The sequence below is a fragment of the Phocoena phocoena genome, chromosome 16 (assembly GCF_963924675.1).
Source record: "Phocoena phocoena chromosome 16, mPhoPho1.1, whole genome shotgun sequence".
NCBI lineage: Eukaryota > Metazoa > Chordata > Mammalia > Artiodactyla > Phocoenidae > Phocoena > Phocoena phocoena.
This window is the reverse complement of record NC_089234.1, coordinates 2,746,822-2,759,321: the sequence shown is the minus strand read 5'-3', so window position 1 is coordinate 2,759,321 and position 12,500 is coordinate 2,746,822. Positions and strand designations below refer to the sequence as shown.

Genomic DNA, 12,500 nt, shown 5'->3' with positions numbered 1-12,500 from the left:
CCACGAAATGAAATCGGTTCCCTTAGCAGCCGATTGCAGGTGCAAATTAATATTGTAAAATGAAGATCGATACATGGACAGGGCCAAATCAATAGCGGCTAAATTACTGCTGCATTTTCCTCCTCATTCAAGATGAGTTGTGTTTTCCTCTCAAAGTCAATACTTTGCAGCTTTTCTCATTAATTTCTCAATAAATTCGGCAATGAATTTCAATCACAGAACTCGGCAGGGCTAGCCAGGCACCGTGCACGGGAAACACAAAGGCCACGGTGGGCCTGCATCACTCACCACGAGGCGCTGCCCCGGAGCCGGCCTGGGCACGGCAGGGACAGACGGGAGGCGCCGGGCACTCTCTCCAACGCCAAGCACCAAGCGGCTCAGCCGAGGTCGCCCGCATCAAAGGGGCGTGGCTTTTCCAGCATCAGACCCACCCCAGGGCAGCGTCGGTTTCACACGGGGGAGCCCCTCCGACCCGCTAAGCCGAGGGTACCTCGTGTCACCAAGACTTCTGAGCATGGGAGAAGCACCACGCTTGACTTCTAACTGGAAGTCAGGCATCGCCTCAGCCTCACGGGGAGGAGTGTCTGGTACTCACACGCCCGGCCCAGCGCACAGGGACCTGCGCCATTCACCGCCGCGTGGCAGCGGACGGCGGCATTGTGATGTGACACTAGACTCAGAAAAGGGGACAGCACGTCTTCCTTGTTCCCAAAATAATACCCTTGCCGACAACTGTTGGATTGCATTCAAACAATCCTGTTTACATACCTCAAAGAATGCACCAGATTACGGCTTTTATAGTCACGTTCAAACGACGTCTACGGAGCCCAGGCCGGCAGCTGAGGAAAACCAAGGCACGTGGCGTCGGGTGCTCCCACTCCTCCAAGGGCTCGGCCCCCGGCGACAGGGACCCCCGAGACACGCTCCCCAGGGAGGCAGGGGAGGGGAACCGGCCACCCTGCAACCCTCACCTCCCCCACCCCGGCTGTTCCAGCAAAGGTAGCCCCTTCCCTCCACGTGTAAAAGAGCCTGAACAAAAGGGAGGGAGAAGGTGGCCGATAAAAATCATCCTGAACAGAACGACGAGCACAAACTACCCAGATGTCACCCTTCCTTTAAGAAAGAAAACTCAAGCGTGCCTGTGCTGTCGACCCTCTTAGAGATTTTGAGCCGGGAGGGGTAAAACCCAAGTGGGCAACAAAGTGCTCTGTGGAGAACCATGCGGGCAGTGGGTCGGCACACTCGAAACCCGCGTAAAATCTCCGTACAGAGACAAGCTGAGAAAGGAGCTCTGGAAGTTCACCCCCTCCCAAGGCTGGAGGCGGTCCTGCTCTGGGAAGACCCCTCCCTCCTGTGTGCCCGAGGCAACCAGCCCCCGGGGCACACGTCCCAGGCCATCCGATCACACGCTCCTCCCGGAAGGTGCGACCGTCACCCTGTGTCGCAGCACCTGCCCTGCTCAGCGCAGGGTGCACAGTAGGTGCTCCATAGTAACGAGTAAGGACCACGAGGACCCACAGGGCTTCTGGAAAATTCTAAGCCAACGGAGAAGGTATACTTCACTTCTGACTTGGAGAAGTCAAGATGAACGTGACGTTTCCCGTATATCCATGCGAGAACTTGTTCACGAATGTTTCACAGCAGCATCACTTGTCTTACAGTCGGCCCTCTGTATCCGCCACTTCCACATCCTCAGATTTGGTCCTGGGACCAAGCCCCGGCGGATCCCGAGAAGCGACTGTACCAAGGATCCACCGACAGATGAATGGATAAAATGTGGTCTCTGTGTACAAGGGAAGACCCTTCAGGCACACAGAGGAAGGAAGCGCTGATCACACCTCCACCCGGGAGAAACGTGAGTGGACGATGCCGGTCACCAAGGACCCCATACCGTATGATTCCGTGCACGGGAAATGTCCAGCGGGGCAAATGCGTAGAGACAGGAAGTAGGTTCGTAGCTGCCTGGCGGCGGGGCTGGGGGACTGCTGACGGATGCGGGGTTCCTTTTTGTGTAATGAACTGTTCTTGACTTAGGTTAGTGGTTGCACGGCTTTGTGACTGTACTAAAAACCCCTTAATTGTATACTTTGGGTGAATTTTAGGCTGTGTGAATTATATCTGAATAAAGAACGAAAGTTTTTAAGTGGAAGTAACGCCCCTGACCTCGATCAGAATCCATGTGCCACCTGTGCCTATGCCAAGGCGAAGGCCTCTCATGGCCTGAATACTGTCTGCGGGGCGTCTGGCGTCTGCGTAAAAGAACGGAGGCTGGAACTGGGGTGAGCAGGCCCCCAGCTGTGAGGGGTGGAGCGGAGGGCCGAGGAAGAGACCCCCCCCCCCAGTCCAGGGGATAAGCTGGCCCTCCTCAATCCCCACGGAGGCGTTTGTAACCCCTGGTTTTTCAAGGTGGACAAAGAGGAAAAGCAACGTTCTAAGGCAGAGCCTTTAAAGACATCGCCAAGATTAATGTAAATATTGAAATCACAAAACAGAGTCCTCGAACACAGGATCCTGGATTACGTCTCTCAAGTAAAACAGTCCCGCCTGATGCGCTCCCTCCATCTCTTCCACCCGTGGCGCAGGCTCTGCCCTCTGCCTGCGGACCCCCGACCCCGCCGCCGACGTGCGGGGGCACAGCCCGCCGGCCCCGGCCCCCCGTCTCTGCAGGGGCGCTCCGCCCACAGACCCCACAGGGCCACGGCTGCCCCTCTCCTCGGAGACCCGAACAGCTCTCGGGACTGTTTCGTTACAGTCTCTTCTCTTTTTCGTTCGCATCAGGCTCTGAGTCAGCTGGATCAGGCGCCCAGAACCAGGCACGGGGCTGCCAGGGTGAAGCCAGCCTGGGGCCCCGGGAGGAACCCACCGCGAGCGCACCCACGAGACGCGGCTGCTTTCCCGCCTTCTCTGCATCACGTGCAGAGTACCAGGCCCAGGTGGGCCTCGGGGACACACTGAACGCCGGACACCACGGGTAAGTTCCAAGTCACGTCGACACGAAGCCTCAGCATCCCACCCCGGACGCTATGCTCGCCTTAAAGATCATCACTGTCGGCGGGTGTTCTCTGAGTGCGGAGGAAAGAAGGCACCAGACGGGCACGGCATCGGGGGTGCTGATGAAGAGGCAGGTGGCTGGCAGGTGGGCCCCCTGGTGCCATGACAGAGCGCACGCGGCCTGGGCCGGTCGCCAGGGTGTGAGGAGGGACCGTTGGCAGGTGGCTGGCGGGCAGGTCACGTGAGGCTGCGGCCCCAGCACCTCGCGCACGTGTGGCTCACCTCCGTGGTGGTAAAATGGGTCAGCTTTGGAAACGACCTCCATTGTAACCGACAAGCACACAGGCAAACTGAGCCGTCTTCAGCTTGGGGTGCACAGCGGCCGGACGCCCTGAGAGTCACCGAGGTCCTGCTGTAAAAGTACCCGAGGAACAGCAGCCCCTGGGCGGGCTTGGCTCTTGTTCATGCCAAAGGGCACTGGGGACGTGCTCGCAAGGGATGGCGCCGGGCTGGTCTTCACAAGCGGGGTGGAAGTGATTACGGGGGCTAAAGCGTCTGGCTGATCACAGCACCAGGCACACGGATCCTGAGAATGGGCAGGAGTGCCACATCGCCGGCCCCCACCCCCTCCCATCCCCAGGGCTGAGGCCTGAAAGGCCAAGGGGAGTCCCCGGCAAGGGCCTTCTCCTGGGAGGATCAAAAGGGGTGAAAAGATGGGGAAGAAATCTGGCAGAATCCCCTCTACACCCCCGCCGCCCAGATGCCCTGACTCTGGTCCCCAGATGCTCCGGGTGGGAGAGGGTCAGGCCGGTAGAAGGCTGGGCCGACCCTGCAGAGCTCACCTTGTCAGGCGGTAGGATTCCCGTGCGTGGAGGGCGTAAGGAAGGGCTGTCACGAGGGCAGGAAGGGTGGCGTCTGGAAGGCGGATGATGGACCCACTGCCAGGCTGCACCTTTGAGAAACTTCCCCCAAAGACGATTTACACCGACAGGTACAGAGATCTGCAGCGGCCTACTGTCTCGATGGGAGGTTCTGTATTTAAACTGTAACGTGCTCTGTAATGCGTCCTCCACTAGAGCGCGGGCGCCAGCCACAGGCACCCGGGTCCCGTCCTCCACTAGAGCGCGGGCGCCAGCCACAGGCACCCGGGTCCCGCGTGGAACCAAGTTATTCACATGCTCGTTAGACGCATTTGAAAACTTCGATGTATTTGTTTTGGGGGGTGTAGCAGACAGTTCACGTCTCCGACGAAGAGGCTCCCATCTTTCGTTGTTTTATTGAAAAACCATTCTAAGAAAGTTCGAATGACTCAAGTTTGCATTTTCTGTAATGAATAAAAAAGGCCCAACTGATTCAAATGATAGTTTTTTAAACGGACTTTTTCTCGGGTTCAGCCTTTAGGATCCAAGCCTCAGCCGAGAGCCTAAAGACCTTCCCAAAACAAAGGTTTCAAATGAAAACACGAGCAGCCCCTGGACCCCAGGGGCGTCCCCGTCCCGGCTCGCACAGCCCTCGAGAGCAAACCCCACTCACCCCGTCCGCCTCCCGCCTGGGCCATGGCCTTGCGCGCGGCCAAAGGGACGCGGTGAAGGAGGCCTGTGGCTTCCGCGGCTGCAGGCAGCCAGGAAGAAAACAAGAGGCATCGCTCCTGTTTCTACGCTTCCAGGGCCACGGCGGGCGGGGCCTATTTCTTCTCCTCTTCGGCAACAGAAGGCTCACACGCTCCCTCGGTGGCTTCTCCGCTGAAACGGTGGTTCTGATGCTCTCCCTGGTCTTCCTCCTTGAAGCTACGGGACTTTCTCCTGCCAGGGTGACTCGTGGGGTTCTGCTTTTACCCCCTGTCATCGCTACCTTATTCTGCACTTCCGTTGATGCTGTTCACTCTTGTTGTGCTTTTAAGGGGTCCCTCCATCTCCCTGCCACCCCACATCCTGTCCCAGAAGCAGGGCAGGCACCCTGACCGGCCAGAGACGCCAAATAAAACCCCGGACATGGCCCAGTCCCATCCCGCGACTCGTGCCCGCGGCCTCCCGGGTGGGGGGAGGTTAGCGGGCCTGCGTCCCCGCACCCACTGAGGGAAACCCGTGACCCTTTTGTCCTTTGGGGAAGACAAATGGTTGTCTCCTCTCTGCTGCGTTCTGTCAGGTTCGGTGCCGAGAGTCAATACCTTCACCTTGATGCGGAAATCTCGTGATTTATCAGTCGGTTCTCCTCCCGGGTGAGCACAGCCCCACCGAGCACTGCCATCGGGCCGCGGGAAGAGCGGCCTGTGGTCACAGCACTTGGAAAACAACCAAAGCCCCTCCGATGACAGACAAATGTGTCTTGTTAGCAGCTGCCCAAAAGCGCTTGACTTGTACTAATAACAAAAAGGCCACGCTGGTCACCGTGGGTCCAAAGACGAAGCACCCTGTCACCAGCCTGGTTGGGAAATTAGCAAATAATGTTCTTTTCCTTGATAAATGGGTGACAGCTCCCTCTCACCAATCATTTCTAACATTTTGATGCATGCCTATGATCCCACTGGAGGAGCAGAAAAGTTTACTGGCCCTCAATTTCCAGATGATGAATGGAACCCCTCTAAATGTGCGATTTCTGTATGAGGTATAGTTCATTTTACGCAATTCTAGTAAATGGGTGTCACTGATGAGGACAGATAGTCTACTTGTGCAATAGCACAAGCGGTGCGTCTCATTCTCCCGGCCTCCTTCGAGACAGGAGAGGAAGGAAGCAGCAGGGACCCCGGGAGCCCTCACCGCCCCACCCTTTAGAGGGACTCGGGACTGGATCTGTGCCCCCAGTGCCCACTCAGCAAGCCGGCAGATTCACTGATCGTCATTTGGTCTAATGCTGGGACCGCACTAATGCAGAGGACACCGGCAGCAGGGAGGGGGCACGCCCTCCCTTCCTCTGTGGCCCCAAGGAGCCCCGCCAATGACCCCAAAGATGACCAGCTGGTCTCCACGCCCAGGTCTGCACACCATCCCAGCCAGTGGGGAGAAATTCGCCCTCTGCCCCCAACACGTAACCAAGGACGAGCCAAGGTGGGCGGGGCAGGAGGAGAAACCACGTTGGAGTCGCGCGTCATCTGAGTGCCATCCCAACTCTCCGGTTCCGGACGGGCCCAGAGGTGGCCTGAGCTCCGCACGTTCTTCCACAGAACTAGCCTCACGTGAAAGCGAGGCTGTCTATCCTCCAGGGGACCACGGACTTCCACTGACACCATCCAACGGGCGAGCTGGGACCAGTGGGAGCCCTGTGCCTGCGGGGCGCCCGCAGCAGCCGGGAACGCACAGGTAGCAGCCGGAGCCTCCGGGCCTCACTGGCCGGGACAGGGAGCCCAGGAGTCACAGACTCCTGAACCCCAAACTCGAACTCGGAATGAAAGTATCTCCGCCATGTCCATCTCCGTGGTTAAGAAACTTATAATCGAAGTAATCGGCTGGTTTACATTGAAGGGGAAGGCATTAGCATTTAGTTTAGCGAAGTAGAAACAGTATGATTTGTGGAAGGCAATTAGGAATCATTTGCTCCGTGGATACAAGTAATTTGTTTGAAGAGCGCTGGCCTGGGAGAGAGCTAGCTGGAGCCGGCTGTGGTCAAGGGCGCCACTGACTCTACTGTGTGTCACCGTGCTGTTGACAGAATCACATCTGAACACTCACAAAAGAGCTTTAAAACACTTCAGGAACGCCAGCGCCCTTCAAGGGGTGACGTGAAGTGTGGGTCAGGTGGCAGAAGGCTGTGAGAGGATACGGTGGCCCCGAGCGAGCCAACAGACACCCCCCACCCCCGGTGCCGGGACAGCTCCCGAGGACAGGGCGGTCACCTCCCTGACATGTCGCCAGTTTTAAGGCACAACGGGATTTTAAAAAAACAAACAAACAAACCATAAACACTGTATCGGGAAGGACACAAACCGTGAGCAGCTACTGGCTGAGTAACGATTTCACGACTGAAACTGAATGCACGTCTTCGTGCAGAAAATGACCATTTTTATGTCCCCATGTAGTCAATGCTTTGCAGACCTAAGACCGGCCCCAGCTCTGTCCCTGCCGCTCTGGCCCTGGGCACCATCGCTGCCAGCATCTTGTTTAGTAACTGGGTTGGCTGGGCCCGTGGCAGACAGCATGTTGATTCCTGGTAATTGGTGATAGAATTCCTTTAATCGAGCAAAAGAAATCTCTAAACTGAGGGTGGGTCAACCACACATTTGGGTGCAAGAGGTCAACAGGAAGAGCCCCTGGGCTGCGTCCTGGTGTCCCGCAGAGCCACGCTGGGACTCAGGCCACCACCGAGCAGCTCCAGCTTTTTTGTGTAACAGGAAAACCCTTCTGCCAAATGGACGTGTTAGGAAATCAGGGACACTCGCATCTGTGTGTGAACACCTCACACTTGGAATACGGTCTGTAAAAGCAGTTTTCGCTCAAACGTAATTTCAATTAGAAGCATACAAATTCCAATTTGTCTTCATCAAGTAACACCGCAATGCTTACATGATAATTAAAAAATAATTTCTTTTATTGCTCTTAACAATTTGATGTCTTTCTACTGGTGAAATTACGAATGTGAAACTGTTCAATCTGCCCATACCACTGAGTTCCTCAGGTAGGATATTCCGGGACGATTCTAATTATTATTAAACAAGCAAATGATACACTGTTAGACAAATATTAAAACAAGCGTTACGCTCAGTTATTAATGTGCACTGTTCACTTTTAAATGCAGCAAATATCTCATTAATTTAATTTTAGGCGCCCACCCGTTCATACTGCGTTTTACGGTCTAGAAGGCAATTTACTATTAACCAGCAATTACATACAGAGCGATTGTTAATTCTGCTCCTAAGTGCTAGCCGCTTGAAAACTGTTCTCTCTCTCTAATTTCTGACCTTCTTACAACAGGGGTGAGGCACGCTGGGAATACAAAGGACTAGTACGGAAGAGCTGGACATGTCATTGTGACTCATTCTTTTAATTCACCGTGCTAATCAACTGCACTGCCACTGCTTCCCAAGGTAATTGTGTCTTTATAGTAGTTGAAAGCAGCAGGCAAAGGGGCCTGGATGGATGGGCTTGGCCTGCCCCCCCCCCCCCCCGGACCCCGCCTACACCCACTCGGGGTTGACTAATCGGGTCTGGTTCTGAAGCATCGGGTGCTTCTCAGATAGCTGTAAACAGATCACTTAGGCCTTTGCCTTTGGCTGGGGGCAGGGGGAGGGGCCCTCCTCAGCACTCTGGTTCCTCCTCCCCAGGCCTGGCGGCCTCACCCCGAGGGTTCAGCGTGACGGTGTCCGCGCAGCCTCCAGGCCCGGGGATGCTGATGGGAGCCAGATGCCCAGGGGACGGGGCCCTCCCCGCAGGGGCTGCGCCTGTGTCCTGCCTCCAGAAGGGCTGGCTCAGCTTTCAGAGGGAGAGCAATTCCCAATGATTGCTTCTCTGTCCCATCAATTTCAGGGCAATGCAAATCAGACAGAAGCTTCCAGGTCAGACAGGTTATGACCCCACCTTTCCTCTGCTCTCTGGGAGTGTAGGCCCCCGTATCCCTTACGTGCGTTTGAAATGTATATTCCCGTTAATGATGGGGGTGTGGGGGAAGGCTGTAAATTAGCCCCCGCGGAGAGGCCAAGCTCACTGAATGGCTTCATTGAAAGGCCCGTTCGTGGGAGAACTCCTGATGGAGGAAACCCCATAGCCTTGGGCAGCCGGGACACTGAACTTGGGGTCTGAGAAGCCCCTTCAGCAGGGAGGGGTCATGGCGTCGGCTGCAGAAATGGAAGATGGGCGTCGGGACGCGGATGTCACTGGAACAGACTCGGGGACGCCCGCTGCCCTGCGGTCACGAGGCCTCCGGCCAAGGAAAGCGTCCTGCCCGGCCGAGGGCAGCGGGCTACAGAGAGCACTGCCCCACCGCGGCCCCAGAGAGGCAGGCCCTCGGCCACGGGACACCCACTGGCGGCGACGGGCGGCCCTCTGCCCTCGCGCCTCCCCCTCCAGCCGCACCCGCGTCCGCCGCGATGCTCAGCATGGGGCCCTTTCCAGCCACGCGGGCCACCGTCCTCAGTGGCCAACGGTGGGTGAAGAACCAGACCTTCCTGCTACTGTGTCTCCTCTCAGAAAGAGTGGCTGCTGCTGACGACAGCCCGCCGACCTCAGCATCAAAAGCCCGCGGGTCAAGAACCGGATGTCAGGGGCAGGGCCGGAGGCGCCCGCGGGGCAGCGGCCAGGAGACCAGAGAGGCTGACAGGGACAGCCGACTCCCCGTCCATTTGGGGCAGAGCCGTCGGTCCCACCACATACGGACGCGCTCACCGGGTGCCTGACCCAACCTGGCGCCCGTGGGGCACGTGCAGCATGCAGCCCACACGTGGTGTGGCTCCCAGCCGCCCAGCTCATAAACATCCCCTCCTCCGAGGAACCCAGACCCGACGGGAGCCCGGGTCACACACGGCACCGAGGAGAAAGCGGGACTCGGGGGTCCCCCCAGGTCCCTGGGCCACACCGGGCGGAGCCGAGCGGGGCGCCCAGGACCCCACGGCCTGAGTTCACAGCCAGAGCCGGACGAGCACCCACAGGCCGGCAGGGGCCCTGCAGAGACGGCCCAGCGCTGTGGGGAGCCTGGCCCCCACCTCCCGGGACCTGGCGGCCACGGCGGCCGCGGGTACGAGCGCTCACAAGCACCCCGACCACATAACCCGCTTCTGCGCGGCGGTATTTAACACGTGGAGGCCTCACCAGCTGGAGGCGCCGCCCTCCCTCCATCTCGCCTCCCGGGCTCACCAGGAGGCGAGCTGGTCCCACGGGAGGAAACGGCCCCTAGCACAGGCAGGGAACCTCTCTCTCCTCCTGACCACGTGAGGGCCGCTGGGGGCTGGAGAGGAGGCGGCCTCCCCCGATCAAGGACCCCGGTGTCACTGGCAGCCCTGGCTGCCGAGGGTGTGGGTGCCTCTGGGGACAGCAGCCCTGGCTCTCTGCAAGGACCCGAGCCAGGCACAGCCTGGGAGTGACACGGGGCCTGTTGGAAAGCGGTCACTGGAAGAATTTACATTTTGCCTCTCACGCTTCCTGACGGGGGTCAGTTACCCCCACTCCCTCCCCCAACCCCAAAGTGGAAGGGACCTCGTCTCTACCCTGTCAACCCACCCATTGGACAGAGGAGAGGCCTGCATCCCAGGGGGAGGCCAGACCTGCCCCGGGCATCCTGCAGCAGGTGACAGCACGTGGACAGAGCCCCCGGGTCCCAGCCAGGCTCCTGCAAGGACCTCCCCCGCCGCCCTGACCACGCGAGCACTTGGAGGCCACGCTGTCCAAGAACAAGCCCCCGTCCCCTCCGCCCTCGTGGGGCTCAGCAGGTGCTGGCCACCCCCAGAAACACGTCTCAGAGGTTACAGCTTCTGCAGGTGGCAGGACTAGGGGTCCCAATGCAGACAAGCCGTGTGGTCATTTACGGCCTTTCTCAGTAGCCACCTCAGACGCATGGTGTTCTCCAAGCAGCCTGTGGGCAAAGCACTGCAGCAGACGACTTTCAGTACACGTGACCCTTTCTGGTGACGTCAGTGTGTCCGAGACCCTCCCAGAATACGGACCCCCTTGAAGCAGCAGTGCGGTGTGGGGTTTGAGGCCCCAGGCCCGGGGCAGAGACCTGCTCCCATCTACAGGGTGCGTGTGACCTAGGGTACGCAGCCTTAACCTCTGGGACCTCGCGGGGCAGCCACCCGATGGAAGCAGGGGTACTGTGGTTACTGACAGCTCCCACCACCCTGCTTTGCAGGCGAGAAGGGAAGCTCCACGGATAGGGGGAGGGGCCCAGGTCACCTGGCCCGAGCTGGCTGCACCTGTCCATAGCGTCACACCATGTGGAAGAGGATGTAGACACTGCCCCTGACTACACCAACCGGTGGGCCACGGAGGGATCGCCCATCCTCACCGCAGAACCCATGCAGGGGGCCCCCGGGGGCCCAGAGGCCCTCCTTGGGAGGAAGCATCTACCGATTCACCACGAAAGTCGGAAATGTGAACTCACCGGTGTAGACAAACCGCCCAGGAGCACCTTTACAGAACTGCTTGGATTTGTAGGACAGGGTGACTTCCACGACTCCAGGAATGTGCCTCGGTGGGGTCTGGACTCGGATGGCGTGGGGAGTGATCAGCTATAAAAACCACACAGGGAAGGAAGAGGCTTTCAGCGGCGCTGGGTGCAAGAGGCGGACACTTGCCAGTTGGATATAATTACCAAAATGAGCAAAAATTGGACCATCGTCTCGGAATGTTCCCTCCTAGCTGTCACCCAGAGACTCAGGACCTACAGTTGTGCTTTCAGAAAAATATCTGCAAATGATCCCGGTTTCAGTTTGCAGGAAAGGCCACAGGGCATCATTCATATGAAAATCACCACCATATGTCTCCTTAAACCTGCTTCTAGTAATTCTAGCACTAATTGTTCCAGGGCACTCAGGGACCTCCGACGCCAGGCTTGAAACCCCAGGGCTGTGGGGCAGCGGTCTGCACCCGCCCACCGGAGAAGCCCCTGCCACGGGCGGACCGTCGGTTTCAGGGGATCTGGCGACAGAATGCACCGTCGACAGCATGTCCGACAGCCCACGGACAAAGCCGCAGCCGGACGCGCACCGATCTCGCGGGCTTACCTCGCTCCATACCAACATAGTCCCGAACACAACTTGGAGCCCATCGAAGAAGTTGTCTCCGATGATGATCACAGTCGCTCCCCCCGTGGTCCAGCCTTCACTGGGACTGATGGCCTTGATGCATGGAGTGGCTGCCCGCACAAGACAGAGAACGCAGACCTTAGAGCCTGCCACGCTGCCGCCATGCTGCCCACCTCCAGCCACGCTGGGCGGGGCTGGAGGGAGGCGGCCGCTCCTCCGGGCGGCACGCAAAGGGCAATCGTAGATCAGCACGTTGATGTGTTTAAAGCAAACTCTTAAATGTTTTATAAAGCAAAGGCCAAGCCACGGAATACCGGTGAGTGAGGAGAAAACATGGCTTGATGTAGCAAATTATGTTTCAGGGCAAATATGACTATTACAAATGATTTAGCATCGCGTGCACGTGGCACGTCGATTTATCTGCTTTGCGGTCCAGATCTGAGCAGAGTCAATCAAAGGCTGATGAGGGAGACAGAAGAGCAAATGCCTTGCATTTCGATTCCTCATAAGCAGCTAATTGGGTTGGGGTTTTTCATCCGCGAACTTTGCCTTTTGGTTCAAAACTTCATTTTCCTCTGTCACTTCACAATTACTACTTTTCATTTTTCATCAGGAAAAAGAAAAATCAAAAGCACGATATTAATACTTTTGTCAAAGGTACACATTGTACACCTAATACTGTTTGTCGACAGGAATCCCCAGCCGCTGGCCTGACCTCCCTTTGTCTGGGAGCGCTCACATTTGCATGAGTTATTACAATGCTGCCGCGGCCTGGCCCTGCTGGGGGAGGGGAGACAGACAGCGAGGGCGGGCACAGGGGAGCGGGACCAGAAGGCCCAGCACG

The 12,500-nt window shown here is 57.8% G+C and overlaps 1 protein-coding gene across 12 annotated transcripts in view; it reads right to left on the bottom strand.

Moving 5' to 3' along the window:
- EBF3 (EBF transcription factor 3) overlaps positions 1 to 12,500 on the bottom strand; it is a 114,551-nt gene that overhangs the window by 16,303 nt on the left and 85,748 nt on the right. For all 12 annotated transcript variants that reach the window (XM_065894538.1, XM_065894539.1, XM_065894545.1 and 9 more), the window contains 2 exons: positions 11,636 to 11,766; positions 11,014 to 11,140 (listed from right to left, as the gene is read on the bottom strand). In XM_065894538.1, the coding sequence (XP_065750610.1) occupies positions 11,014 to 11,140; positions 11,636 to 11,766 (258 nt within the window). The remainder of the gene's footprint in view (positions 1 to 11,013; positions 11,141 to 11,635; positions 11,767 to 12,500) is intronic.